This window comes from Eurosta solidaginis, chromosome 2 (genome assembly GCF_040869045.1).
Source record: "Eurosta solidaginis isolate ZX-2024a chromosome 2, ASM4086904v1, whole genome shotgun sequence".
In the NCBI taxonomy this organism is placed as follows: Eukaryota; Metazoa; Arthropoda; class Insecta; order Diptera; family Tephritidae; genus Eurosta; species Eurosta solidaginis.
The window spans coordinates 265,619,482-265,634,944 of record NC_090320.1 but is presented as its reverse complement, the minus strand read 5'-3'; the positions used below and the strand labels follow the sequence as shown (position 1 = coordinate 265,634,944).

General features: G+C 31.8%; 1 protein-coding gene across 1 annotated transcript; it reads right to left on the bottom strand.

Moving 5' to 3' along the window:
- Crys (Crystallin) lies at positions 1-14,939 on the bottom strand. The gene is made up of 3 exons (XM_067770001.1): positions 14,661-14,939; positions 2,871-3,191; positions 1-2,367 (listed from the first exon to the last, which is right to left on the bottom strand). Exons 1-3 carry the CDS (start codon positions 14,673-14,675, stop codon positions 1,072-1,074), a joined length of 1,632 nt encoding a protein of 543 aa, XP_067626102.1. The 5' UTR covers positions 14,676-14,939; the 3' UTR covers positions 1-1,071.
- Positions 14,940-15,463: the final 524 nt, after the last annotated feature.

Genomic DNA, 15,463 nt, shown 5'->3' with positions numbered 1-15,463 from the left:
TAACTGCAAGTTGCACTTAATAACTAAATTCTTAAAATGTGAGAACGTATTGAATGTATATAAAAATGTAGAATTAGTAAAAATTAAATAATGTTAGTCACAAAAATGAATTATCTAAAAATTTACGATTTAATACAAATAAGTTAACATGAAGTGATATATGTGTATGTGTATAAGAAATATGAATATAAATATATAAAAATGTAAATATATATAAATAATGTTTTAATATACGAAAACTGAATAAAAATCTAACAAATAGTGTAAGAATACAGAGATCACAGAATAATCGTTACAGAGCGATAAATATTTTAATGAATGTAGTAAGAAGACAGCAAGAATTATTTAAGAGCTTGAGAATTATATAAAACAGATATGAATTACAAAATTGAAAACAAGTATGAGCGGTTAAATTAATTAAATTAATTTTTTTTTATAAATTTGTTTGTATATATGTAGCATATAAGAGAGCTTGAATCGTTCTTAATATGATCTGGTAATAAATATTTTTATTTTTTATATTTTTTATACAAAGCATTTTAAAAGCGTCAGTAAGTATGTTATATATTCGTGTAGGAAGCGCGCGCGCCTTAAAGTATGCAATCGATATTGAAGTATTGAAACAAAAGCAAAGTAACCCACAGTTAAAGTATTACTGAATTCCCCGAGTAAAAAAAAATGCATTACACTAAGAAATATAAGCGCTAAAGCGTGATTTTTGTTAGTATATATGAATATGATTGTATGTTTATTAATACTACTGAGAAAAGCTAATAAAACAAACTAAAACCTAATAAGTTAATGCCGTTACTAATGACAGCTCTGTCAAATCATAATCCGTTATACGTTAGCTGAGGTCCGTTGCCATTTTACCGTTTCTGACTCTTATTCACATTATCTCTACATCGAAATTTTTAGTAATAAAAAAATTAAGCTTTATAGCATATATAGTTATCCCTCTCTCTTTAATTATCTAATCTACACTTTCGTTTTCATATTTTCGTCCTGATTTTCATTTGCAAATTTTACTTCTTTTTATTAAAATTTTGTTTGATTTCCCTCTTTACACATTTACCACGTAGATTTACCATTTCCACTCGCGCCACTACCGCTGCTGGCGTAAATAGTTTGCAATCTGCGCTGACCATTTCTCAAACCACTGCGCACTCCATTGCCATCACGTCCGTTGGTGCGCTCCTCTGAACCACTACCACTGCTGCCGCTGTCGTAACTAATCACTAAGCTACCACCACCACCACCACCACCATTTCGTCCTTTAATGCTGCTACCGTTGCTGCTGCTTTTATCGCTGGAGCTGGTGAGTAAACGTAAGCTGCTGCGCGACAATGGTGCATCATTATCGTCGCTCTCTAATTCATTCAGCAATTGCTCGGTTGTTGTGAGTCGATTGGCATCTCCGCGTAGTGAGATACTGCTGCTGTGTCCATTACCGCCACCGCTAATTTTCGTTGAGATAACGCTACGCATGCCATTCGTACCAGCGTTGCTATCTAACAACAAAGGCGAATGTATCACCTGAGCTTGTACGGAAGCGCTGGCCGGTTGTGTTATAACGATTTGTGGTAGAGAAGTGCGCTCGATCGTTTGACGTAAGTTACCGCTGTTGTCGCGTAATTCTTTGAGTGTAGTTAAATCACGTTGTTGAGTGTAAACGGTGCCGCTGGGTGAGCGCGTTAGTATTGAGGGTGGATGTGAGACTACGGTAGCATGAACGCTATGACCGAGCGTGCGTGAGGGTAGCACTTGTGAGAGTAGCAATGCCTGCTCATTACTCAGACGCTCTTGTGTTTGCAGTTGAGCTTGTGCGCGCACATATTGTTGCTGTTGTGCCTGACGTTGCTGCTCTTGGCGTTGTTGTTGTTGTTGCTGCTGGCGTTGTTGTAATTGTGCCAATTGTTCTTGTTGCTCTTGCTGCTGTTGTTGTTGTTGTTTGTACTGTTGCTGAAATTGTTCCATCAATTGTTGTGCTTGTGCCCGTGCTTGCGCTTCGGCTTGTAGGCGTGCTTGTAATTCGGCTTCATTTTGTACTTGTGCCATAGCTTCGGCATGCGCTTTAGCTTGTGCTTTTAAATGCGCTTCGGCAAGCGCCTGTGCTTCGGCATATGAGGCTGCTTGTGCTTGTGCTTCGGCAATGGCTTGTGCTTGAATTTGTGATTGTAGGGTTTCGTAACTGTTGTAGCGCGATGAGGAAGCGGTAGCGGAAGCCGAACTGGAAGAAGAGGTTGAGGCAGATGTGCGCGTGCGTTCATCCAACGGTTGTTTGGAGACTACAGCGTTGAAGCCGTTAATATCATCAGCGGTATATTCTACAACACGTCTGGTGCCATCGGGTTCGATGAGCGAGTACTGAAAATAAGAGGGTCGGTTTGAAAATAAATTTAGTGGAACTTTTGAATAGAGCAACGAATCAGCTTGGTATACTACAAAGATCTCATAGTTTTCTGAACTTTTAATCAGCTTTCAGCCAGTCTGACTGTATTGTCTGACATCACAATAGCGTAAATATTATGGAGATTGGGCGACTTCAAATTTATAAGGAGACCCAGCGAGAGATTTGTACGAAAGCCATCTCTGTCGAATCCACTGAGAGCCAAGAAGAGGTAACAGGGAATACTTAGAAGCGAGTGCGGCCATTGTTCTTTTATGCGCCTTGATTAACCACGTACGTAATAAAGATCTACATACCAATGCACACAACAAGTGACTGTCATACTCGCTTCGTAGTTTCTTTGATCTAGTACCGTCTCTAATTTTGTGTTATGTATGGGCTTGCTACATTCTTACTATCACACCTACTCTAGCTCAGAATACCATGACGCACTGTTACCTTATTTAGGGTATACACTTACTTGTCCTTGCACTAAATCACCATCACGTTTCTCCTCTTGCTGCTTTTCATCACCGGTCAATGTATCACGCACATCGTAAGCGAAACTATATTGTGGATGGCTGTCATAATCTTCAGATGAGTCAGTGGTGATATCAGCTTGCTCTTGTGATTGATCCTGTTGTTGTTGTGTCTGCTGTTGCTGTGTCTGCTGTTGTTGTTGAGTGATTGATGATTTTTGTTGCTGCTGTAGCTGTGAATAATCGAGCGCTTGCAGGTGAGTAAAAGAGGCGCGCACAACAATATTGCACAAGAGCAAACAGATAGAGAAGAGATAGTAAAACTGTTAGAACGAGATAAGAAATTATAAAATAGTCGTTAATGGCAATAACACAAATCTATGTACGTATATTAGGGTGAGGAAATTTTCGCGGCATAAATATATCAAAATCGTACTCTACGTAAAAATATGTAACCATAAGTTTAAAGGTTATATTGAGTCTGCGAAATTATGAGAAGTGTCTGTATAAGAAAATCCACTGCTGATTGCCAGTTCGAAAACGCACTATTTTGGAATATTAAAAAAACCTTTTTCAGAATGCGGTTGAAGAATGCCCTATCTCGGAGTTTTTTTCATAAACATGCTGTCTAGTATAAAATACTAACGATGTCGACAACAAACGCCCCATAAAAATCGGCTCCCACCCTAACAAACTTGGTCAATTGGAAGCAGTCCAACAAATGATTTTGCATTTAATCTTAAATTCTCAAATACATATAAAATAGTATTAAGTATTAAGCATAGCTTTCACGAACTTGACAGAGTATTTTTGTATTGGATCCCCCATTTTTCCAAAATTGAGAATACTTGTATTCTCAAATGTCATCGAAACATAACGTAAACAAAACTTCTTCCTAAAACCTACGCTTCCTACAACTGCAGGCATTGAGCAAGAATTAGGGTGCATTCATGTTAGAGCTTCGATGATAACTGTGAGGGAGATACTAAAATAACAATATATTGATGCGATTGTGGTTTGGGTTCAGCTTGTTCAGACATATTGGTGACCTACAATATTTGTTTCCGATTCCGAACGAAATCTGCAAACTTTTTATGCTGCTTGCCCCAAAATGTGAAACTGGTATGTGTTGTATGGTAAATAAGCACATAACCTCACACAAGCAGAATAATTTTTTTTTTGGTCACAGTTAACTCTAACCCTTTCACTAAAGGCATATACAAAAAAGTGCCAAAATGCACAGTAAAAATAGTTTGTTTACATAGTAACAATATTGATGTCTAAAAAAAAAAATATTTCAAAATTCGACATAATTTTTTTTACCAACTTTTTATTTTAGCGTGCAACATTTGCTTTTAGAGCTCATTAATTGCCCCCTACATTTTTATGAATGCAATTTTAGCACAGCACAACACTTTGGGGAAATTAGCAAACTGACATTTTGCTGGTTCGTATGTCGAGTGCCAATAAATGCATGAATGAGTGGGTGAAAAAGGGGTGAAAAGCATAATAAAACCGTAAATATTTAATAGCTTAGCTAGCAGCAGCTCATTTATAAATAAAAAATTAAAGAAACTGCATTTATTTGTATTAAGTATGTTTAGATTTTCTAGCATAAATGGGCTATGTTGCAAGTCAAAAGCCCTGGCAGCGACTTTAAATATTTTGGTGTATGGTTTTATTTTGTTTTCATTAAATATAAGCGAATATAATGAATGGATTTAAATTTTTATATGCTTTGCCCCAGGAGTCAGAGAGTCGAGAGTAAGAGAGCTAAATGTCACAATTATACACTCAGTAAAAAATTATCATATGCAAGTTTAATTTAAAATCAAAACTCAAATGTCAACTCTGTTTTCAAACTTAAGTTTTCAAATGCATCGCAAGTAGTCTTTGATTGCTTTCTCAATCTAAAAAATTTTGTTCAAAATATTGGGACTTCAATAGTTCTCAAACTAAGGAATTTCATATTCTCAAAGCTTTCTAAAATATTAACACTGTTTTCAAACTTAAGTTTTCAAATGCATCGCAAGTAGTCTTTGATTGCTTTCTCAATCTAAAAAATTTTGTTTAAAATATTGGGACTTCAATAGTTCTCAAACTGAGAAATTTCATTTAATCAAAGCTTTCTCAAATGTTAACGAAATAGAATAGAAACAATATATTTTTTAAATAGAGTAGTTTTTTTTGAAAGTGAACTTTAAAACCGACTTGCTTGAAATGTGGTTTTTTGATGAGATAAAAATGGAGATAAAGAAATGGAAGCGATCGCTTCATGGAAATTATTCTTTTCCGCACAGGCACGAAGCTATTTGCAAAAATTTTGTATAGGTTCGCTTTGCTTGAAATTTTACACAAACCTGTATTTTTGTTTAGATTCTGGGAAAGAGAGAGAAGAATAGTGCGAGAGAGAGAGAGAGAAAGAAAAGGCGAAAAATAAGAGGAAGAATGAGTGTCAGGTTGAACTAACTGGTTCATAATGACTCCATATAGGCTGATGAGTATGTGGTCGATTTGTCAAAAATTTCCGTTTGTTGTGAATCTTTGCATAACGTTGCAGATAAACTGTCCGTTGATAGAACTTTTGCTCTGATTTAAGTTAATGGTAATACTCTCTTCTATGTCATCTGAAAGTACCATTCTTTCATTTCGACTTCATGAGCACAAAATTAACATTGAGGTGTAATGCGTGTTGACTTATTGAATATTTTTGAAAATATGAGAAGGAAAAGTTAAACTTTTCTTTTCCTTCCTACGCGTTTTGAAGCTTTACCTTCTTCTTCAAGGAGTTTATTATAACTGGTTGTTTTTTTTTCAATTCGATTTCGTTTCAAATGCAACTAATATACTTGTAGATACTATGGGTTATATATAACCAAAAATTACTAGAAAATAAAGTTACTCTAATAAAATAATATTCTCTCAGGAAGACGTTAGGGAGATGAAAACAGTAGGAGGAAAGAAAAAATTTAATTTCCGTCTCATTTCTTGGCCGTTGAAATGCATTCGATTCGAAATTATTTCGGAATACTTTTTAATGATTCTATTAGTAAATATATGATTCCAGGAAGAGTCAGAAAAGATTTTTATAAAAATTAAGTTAAAACATTATTCCAGCTCCACTCCAAAATAGTCAGTCATTTGTAGATAGTTCTAAAACAGTACATTTTTAGGAAAAATGCTGAAGTGGTTGGGGTGACGATATAGTGAGGGTGCGAGTCGGTGAGAGGGAATATTACAAGAAAGAGGGGTATATGGATCAAGTGTTGGAACAAGAGAATGTGGAGAAATTAAATGCCATAAATAGGCAGTGAAAAGGGAACTGGGAGAAAATAATGTGAAGAGATAAGAGAAATATTTTTAGATATTTATTCAAAACTGGACTAAATCCGCGGCTCTGCCTACGTGGTATCAACGTATGTCTAATTTTGCGAGAATTTAAATGAAGCATGCGTTTGTTACTGCAAAGCTTGCCTAGAATTACAAAATATCATGGCATTCCATGTTGTGGTTCAAAAGTTATAAGTGCCCAAACGAACGGACATTGAATTTTATAGATATAGATTATATAGGTTAGCCAAACTTGGGACAGAATAACAAGCTTTCTAAAATGACTGGCTTAACTACGTGTGAAAAATGGCTCGTGATATTCGATTAATCGAATATTCGACTTATCCGATTGCTGTAATACTCGATTTTCCGAATTCAATTAGTTAAAATCGAATAATCGTACGTCGTTGATTACTGGAATAGTTGCTCGTGGTCAATTATTCGAATAAATATTTGGTATCTTCATGGCGTATACGTAATATTTTTTGTACAAAAACTATACAAAATCGAAGCCTGATTTTGAAATTCGAATAATCGTTGAGTAGAATTTTTTTTTATAAATATTAATAAGCTATTTAATGAAAGCAAATTATTCGAAATAAGATTTTTCGAAACTAAAACTTTGCAGAAATAAATTATATCGATAAAACTTAAATTTGAAAATAATGTTCAAATAATTTTTCTTAAAATTAAAATAAAACTTATTTCAATAATGTTTTTTTGAAAAGCCATATTTTGATGTATTCAAAATTCAAATTCTCAAAATATATTTTTTTGTTAAAAAATGTAATAAATAATAACTCCAACTAAACTTTTGAATTTTTTCCTATACATTTTTATTGTAGTAGTTTTATTTTGAAGTTATAAAGAAGTATTCCAAAAGCATTGTTCGATATCTTTAACTGTTTTGAATATAACATTAAAAAGTTTCCAAAATTGTGCGAATTATAAATTAATTCGATTAATAAAAAATAAAATGGAAAAAAAAAATTAAATAAACTTGTACAGAATGAAAGTATTGAAATTCAATTATTATAAGCCTGTGTTAAGCTCATGAATTCTTAAATATAAGAATAAACTGAACACACCATTAAACAAATAAACATAAATATGTAAAACTGAGCCCGAGTTTACAAAGCTTCTCATTCGCAACGAACAAGAACTTTACAAAAACAAATCTATATGGCACACAAATTAATATAGAGACAAAATGTCTCAATTGCGTTGTTGGTGTAGAAATGAGAAAAACTGAAATAAGCATGCAAAAAAATACCCGCAGGATAGCCTAGTGGTTAAGGCAACTGCAGTTTCACCGTGTGATTCCCGGTTCGAATCTCGGCGAAACCTTTGATAACATTACAAAATTGCCTGATGATGATTCCGTTGGCGGTTTCCGAAATGGTTCCATCGCAATATGCCAGTAAATGTTTCTTTCTTTTCAGTTTCTCTTAGAAAACATAATAATTGAAATTCAATTATTATTAGCCGGTGTTAAGCTCATGAATTATTAAATATATATAGTTAAAATATTTTGATAAAATTCTTAATTGGGATTTAATTTGCTTTGATTTAATTTCTTAAATTTTATTTGTCCTTATAAATGGTTATGATTAAAAGTTTTATTTTAAACATTTTGTTCTCACAATTATTTATTTCTAAAAATTTTATTTTCAAAAAAAAAAAAAAAAAAACGTGGAAGAATTTCAAAAAATATTTTCTGTAAGAAACTACTTATTTCACTTTTTTTTGTAAATCGCACTGTTGAAAAAATTTCCAAATGTTAGGCGTGAAAAAAATTCAAATACATTGTAGACAATAAAACTTTATTTTATTTTCCTTAAACAATTAAATACGTGTGAAAACTAGCTCGTGATATTCGATTAATTGAATATTTGACTTATTCAAATGCTTTATTACTCGAATTTTGGAATTCAATTAGTTAAAATCGAATAATCGTAATTCGTCGGTTACTCAAATAGTTGCTCTTTGTCGAAAATAGAAAAAACAAAAATAAAAATAAAAAAATAAGAGAGTCTTGTAAGATTCATCGAAAATTGTTATGTATTTAAATTTATAAATAACTTCCGATATGAATATTCAATTGTATCCAATGTAGTAACATTTCTTTAAAAGCAAAATTATTTTTAATTGATTGCCTGCCAATATCCAACGCAAGATGTCATGCCCATTGTTATAACCAACAATTATTTAACAGCATATTGTTGAAGCATTTATCGTACAAGTGTTGTCATAAAATTGTCAATTGAATAACTTGCAAAGGCATAAATTTTATTTTGGTCATATATAGAAAAGCAAAGCAAAATGAAAGAGGAAATCCGCAAAATATAATGAATTGAAAAAAATCCATCAACCGTTTTATTGATATTTCAATTTACCGCACATTTCATTTAAGTCGTTATCAATAAAGAATTGCTTGAATGGTTTCATTGTATAAAATTATAGCTTCGTAAGTAAAAGTGTATGTGTTTGTATAAGTATTTATGTATGACAAAATTGCCATCACATTTAATATTTATGTTACTGCATGCAAAAAGGATATTATTGAATATGAACACTCAAGTTGCACTTACGTATGTACACACATACATACAAAAAAAGTAAAAAGTTTGTTTGACTGTTCAGAGTTCATAGCGATACAAATGATTTATGGCCACACATGGCATGAAATGAAAACAATGAAGTGTGAGCACGCTGTAATGGCAAATTTGCCATAAAATGTTATGAATATTGAACACATGAACATATACAAACTTTGAAAACTTTCAAAATGAAAACAGTATGCGTATTGCTACTAAAATTGTGAAGTACTCAATGGAGAATACAATGGAATTTTAATGCAATTTTCATATCACCAACAATCAAAGATTCATGAATTCTTGCTAAGAAGTTTTTGATGGCAGAAATACACTTCCTTTTTGTTCTTGCTCTTGCAACGAAAAAGGTACTCCCCGAAGGTTGTAGGCAGTATCATCCAATTTATTGGTACTATGTCTAATGTAGATCCGGTATGTTCCAGAAATCAGCGCTTTAAAGGTATTACCATGTCGAACCTTCTAGGTATGTGGATTTTAGTCGCCCCTTACTACAGACATGCTTGCCGCGGAAATTTTCTAAGCTCCTAAGCCCCCAGAAATAAAGCAGAAAGGTTGGCCATAGCACCACCAAGGGGTGACCCCGAATAGAAAAAATTGTTTAAGTATCTTGTATATGAATTAGAGAAAAAAAATATATATTTTTTTAAAATTTGTTAAAAAAAAAAAAATGCCTTCGAAATAAAAATTTCGCCAAAAAAAAAATTCAAAATATTATTTTTACCAAATAACAAGTAAGGAAGGCTAAGTTCGGGTGTAACCGAACATTACATACTCAGTTGAGAGCTGTGGAGACAAAGTAAGGGAAAATCACCATGTTGTAAAAAGAACCTAGGGTAACTCTGGAATGTGTTTGTATGCCATGTGTATCAAATGGAAGGTATTAAAGAGTATTTTAAGAGGAAGTGGGCCATAGTTCTATAGATGGACGCCATTTAGGGATATCGCCATAAAGGTGGACCGGGCCTGACTCTAGAATTTGTTTGTACGATATGGGTATCAAATGAAATGTGTTAATGATAATTTTAAAAGGGAGTGGGCCTAAGTTCTATAGATGGACGCCTTTTCGAGACATCGCCATAAAGATGGACCAGGGGTGACTCTAGAATTTGTTTGTACTATATGAGTATCAAATGAAAGGTGTTAATGAGTATTTTAAAAGGGAGTGGGCCTTAGTTCTATAGGTGGACGCCTTTTCGGAATATCGTTATAAAAGTGGACCAGTAGCGGAATTCACTAACTTATAACGATGCGATTTGTCGAGATTTTAATTAACGATTGTGTCGCTTGCAAAAGGAGTGCCAAAAATAAACAAATTCCGCATGCTAACTGCTTTTAAAAGTTTTTACATATTTTAACAAATGGTAAGTAAATGCGGTATTAATTTTTTTCTCTGTTGATATCGCAGTTATTCTTGTACCCCTTAATTGACCATCAAGTTTAGAAATAATATCATGAGCCAAGTCTAGGGTTAGTCGGTACAGCTTTACAAACTCCGTTGCATTCAAGTGGAATGGGTCATCTACTTCTCTATGAACCACTGGCGATGGACTTAGTAATTCTTCATTTTGTATTAAAACGTAAGCCAAGTACTCAAATGCCATTTGATTTATAAACAAAGCAGCTTTTCATGTTTGAAAGTATTTAATTACAGTTCCAATTTTCTTTTTTAACTAAAATTACCAGAAATATTAATATCGTGATTTTTAACGCAGCCAATTTATTTGCCGTTTATTTAACGACACAGCTGATCGTCGATTTACGAATATCTATACAAAATAGTTGCTGAATAACAAAATCGTTATAGGTATCGATTCGCAAATAAAGCGATGGAAAATGTCGTTAAAAAAGTTAGTGAATTCCACTACAAGGTTGACTCTAGAATGCGTTTGTACAATATGGGTATCAAACGAAAGGTGTTAATAAGTGTTTTAAATGGGAGTGGGTCTTAGTTCTATGGGTGGACGCCTTTTCGGGATATCGCCATAAAGTGGACCAGGGGTGACTCTAGAATGTGTTTGTACGATATGGGTATCAAATTAAAGGTATTAATGAGGGTTTTAAAAGGGAGTGGCCCTTAGTTGTATATGTGAAGGCGTTTTCGAGATATCGACCAAAATGAGGACCAGGGTGATCCAGAACATCATCTGTCGGGTACCGCTAATTTATTTATATATGTAATACCACGAACAGTATTCCTTCCAAGATTCCAAGGGCTTTTGATTTCGCCCTGCAAAACTTTTTCATTTTCTTCTACTTAATATGGTGGGTGTCACACCCATTTTACCAAGTTTTTTTCTAAAGTTATATTTTGCGTCAATAGACCAATACAATTACCATGTTTCATCCCTTTTTTCGTATTGGGTATATAATTATGGCATTTATTTCATTTTTCGTAATTTTTGATATCGAAAAAGTGGGCGTGGTCATAGTCGGATTTCGGCCATTTTTTACACCAATACAAAGTGAGTTCAGGTAAGTACGTGAACCGAGTTTAGTAAAGAGATATCGATTTTTGCTCAAGTTATCATGTTAACGGCCGAGCGGAAGGACAGACGGTCGACTGTGTATAAAAACTGGGCGTGGCTTCAACCGATTTCGCCCTTTTTCACAGAAAACAGTTTTCGTCCTAGAATCTAAGCGTCTACCAAATTTCACAAGGATTGGTGTATTTTTGTTCGACTTATGGCATTTAAAGTATCCTAGACAAATTAAATGAAAAAGGGCGGAGCCACGTCCATTTTGAAATTTTCTTTTATTTTTGTATTTTGTTGCAACATATCATTACTGGAGTTGAATGTTGACATAATTTACTTATATACTGTAAAGATATTAACTTTTCTTTTAAAATTTGAATTTAAAAAAATTTTTTTTAAAAAGTGGGCGTGGTCGTTCTCCGATTTTGCTAATTTTTATTAAGCAGACATATAGTAATAAGAGTAACGCTCCTGCCAAACTTCATCATGATATCTTCAACGACTGCCAAATTACAGCTTGCAAAACTTCTAAATTACCTTCTTTTAAAAGTGGGCGGTACCACGCCCATTGTCAAAAATTTTACTAGTTTTCTATTCTGCGTCATAAGTTCAACTCACCTACCAAGTTTCATCGCTTAATCCGTATTTGGTAATGAATTATCGCACTTTTTCGATTTTTCGAAATTTTCGATATCGAAAAAGTGGGCGTGGTTATAGTCCGATATCGTTCATTTTAAATAGCGATCTGAGATGAGTGCCCAGGAACCTACATGCCAAGTTTCATCAAGATACCTCAAAATTTACTCATATATAATAAAAAAGTCAATAAATTTTAGCAAAAATATATATTTTGGGAAATCTGATTAGATGAAAAACAAAAATTGTTTAAGCTTAACTTTTAACTAAAAAAATTTAAAATCAAAATTATTAAGTTTTTCAAAACAATTTGCTTAAAGCTCGAACTTCAAATAAATTGTTTTTACTAAAAATTCATTTGAAAATGAGTTTAAAATTAACTTCTAAATTATTTTGGAATACACTTAAACAATATTTGTCTTCATATGAGGATAAAATAAAATTTTTTCTTAGTTTAGCCCAAATATTTTCAATATTTTTGTGGAAAAAACTAAAATAATTATGAAATTTTGGATATATTTTTTTTTTTAATTTAACTTTATATAAAAAAAAAATCCTGTAAACTTGTTGTTTGTAATTGTAATATTCTGAACTACGACTTTTAAGATAATTTCCTTAAAATTTTGGAATAAGAAACAAATTGTAAATTATTAAAATCTTAAAAAAAAATAAAGTCTAACATTTTAAATATTTTTTTATAAAAATTTAAAATATTTTTATAAAATATAGAATTGTTATTTTGAACCATTAAATTAATTTAACGAAACAAGTTCATTTGAGAATAAAATTTTCGAAAAAAATTTTTTGCTTAGGTAATAAAATTGAGTATAATTTCCAAGTCAAAGCAAATTATTTGAAATTATATTTTTCGAAACTAAAATTTTTGTAGAAATAACATTTTTCGATAAAATTTAAGTTTGAAAATAAAGTTCAAAAAATTTTTTTAAATAAAAAAAAACCTTACTACAATAACATTTTATTGAAAAATCATATTTTTATGTATTCAAAATTGAAATTCTCAAAACATATTTTTCTGATAAAAAATAAAATAAATAGAGATTCCAATATAATTTTTGAATTTTTCCAATACATTTTTTTTGTGAAATTCGTTTGTTCTACTAAATTTTGTCGTAGTTTTATTGAACTTATAAAAGAAGTACTTCAAAAGCATTATTCGAAATCTTTAACTGTTTTGAACGCCACATTGAAAATTTTGTCAAGGTGTTCGAATTATAAATTAATTCGTTTAATAAAAAATAAAAATGAAAAATAAATTAAACAAACTTGTACAAAATCAAAGTATTTTATTTTAGCTGTATTTCCTTGCTAGCTATTACAATTAAAACACTAGCTAGCTTACCGAATTGCATGGAAAGTAACAATAAAAAGTAATCGAGTTGAGTTGGCTAAGCGTTTTCAGTTGAAACCGCTTAGGTAATTGTCGACCTGATTGATAGTATTGTATAGTGTTGCATATTCAATAATAGGGCACTATTGTGAACGAGCGAATGAAAGGAACATACCAATGTGCAGATAAACAAAAATAACAAAATAACAGCGTGGCGATACGGTAGCATACATACAAACAAACACACGCATTTCATGTATTTTGTTTTTGTAATTCGCTGGTTGAGTGTCAAAAACATACTGCGCTAGAAGTAGAAATGTCATAGCAGCTAAAAAAAAGGTACCAGTTAGCTGATAAACTTCCACCATCTGTATGGTTTTGCCATAATGAAACTGTTTAGCTAGTTGAAGTGTTTTTTTCAAGCTCGCTTGGAAAAAAAAACAACTTTTATAAGACTTAAAATATTTTGTTCTTAATTGAGATTTAATTTTTTTCAATTATTGTTCCATTATAAATGGTTATGATTAAATTTTTTTTTGTCTAAAATATTTTTTGTCATAATACTTTAATTCTAAAAATCTCATTTTCCAAAAATAAGTTTTGAAGAATTTAAAAAAATATTTTCTGAAAGAAACTACTTATTTAAATGTTTGTTTTGAAAATCGCACTGTTGAACAAAGAGTTAAGTTTCGAAAAAAAATTTTAAATGCATTTATTTCTAAATATTTTATTTTTCAAAAATAAATTTTGAAGAGCTTTAAAAAATATTTTCTGTAAAAAACTACTTATTTAAACTTTTTTTTGAAAATCGCACTGTTTAAAAATTTTGTTTAGTGTCGCAAAAAAAAATTTTCAAATACATTGGCCAAAATTGAAATTTATTTTATAAACTTGTTAAACGATTTGTTTAGTAAATTTGCAAAAGAAATAATTTTAAATGGGGTTAAATGTTTCAAGATACGTTTTTTTAAATAATAAAAAAATTCTAATCTACCCGTCGGAAACAACAACATTAAAGGTTTTTTCATTTTCTTTATAATTTTCATTTTAAAATATTAAAGGACTTTTTTTTTAAATAATTTTTGGGGGACGCGCTTTTGATTTTTTTTTACAAAAAACTCTTTTGTTTTTAAAAGTAAAAAGACACTATCTAATTTTTTTTTTAATTTTTAATTTTAAAAATTACTTAAAATTTTTTAAAAAAAGGGCGTTTTTGAAAATTTTTCTAAAAAAAAAATTGTTAAACTACAAGTAAATAAAATTTTTTTTTTCAATGAATGAAAAGTTTTATATTTGGTTTTCTGATTATGAAAAATATCCCCCAAATTATTATTTTTTCTTTATTCTTCTTTCTACTTCTCACTACAAAATAAAATTTTTCTCACGTACCCGCTTCATTATCATGACTCCGGTCCTTGATAACTCTACTTAGAAGTGCTTTAGTAGTAATTACTTAAAGTTTTTTTTTGCAATTAAATACGAAACTTTTTAAGTTTCGTTTTGTTACTCGTCCTTTACGTATTCACTTGCACCTCACACACGCACACACACAGAATCTAGCTATTGTACAAGCTAATATATCGAATAAATCCTTGGAGGCACACTTTGTTGCACGTTCACTTGTCGTATGGCACTTTGTCAAAAGAGCCGTACATCCAACTGTTGTCCAAGAATGCAATAAAACTTTTGATGGCTTCTTAGAACTTGCAAGCAGCTTTTATAGTTAGTTACTTGTTTGCTGTTGTATGTCATCGAAATGGAATAGCTGTTTGAATTTGCTCCACAAAAATAAAAACAAATATAGCAGAAAAAGATAGAAAAAAAAACTAAAGATGGCGCTTGGCGCTTAGCGATTCTGCAATGTTCAAGAACTACCCAAGCCAAAGCGTAACTGATATTTGTTACTGCTCTACTACATTTTAAGAACTTTCAAATTTTATCAAGTTTAAATTACATATGACCTTGGAATATTTGGCGCAGAAATAACCGGACGAATCTACGAGTTGAGTTACATAAGCGTGCAGATACACATGTGCTCTTTGGATGTGTGTGTGTGTGTTTTACAAAAAGATGCTTAACGGCGACATTTACGCGTGACAACTTTACGCTCCGCTTGGTTTAGCCTCTTATTTAACTAGCGGAAGAATGGGCATTAGTGACAAAGGTGTGATATTTATTTTGGCATTCACTTG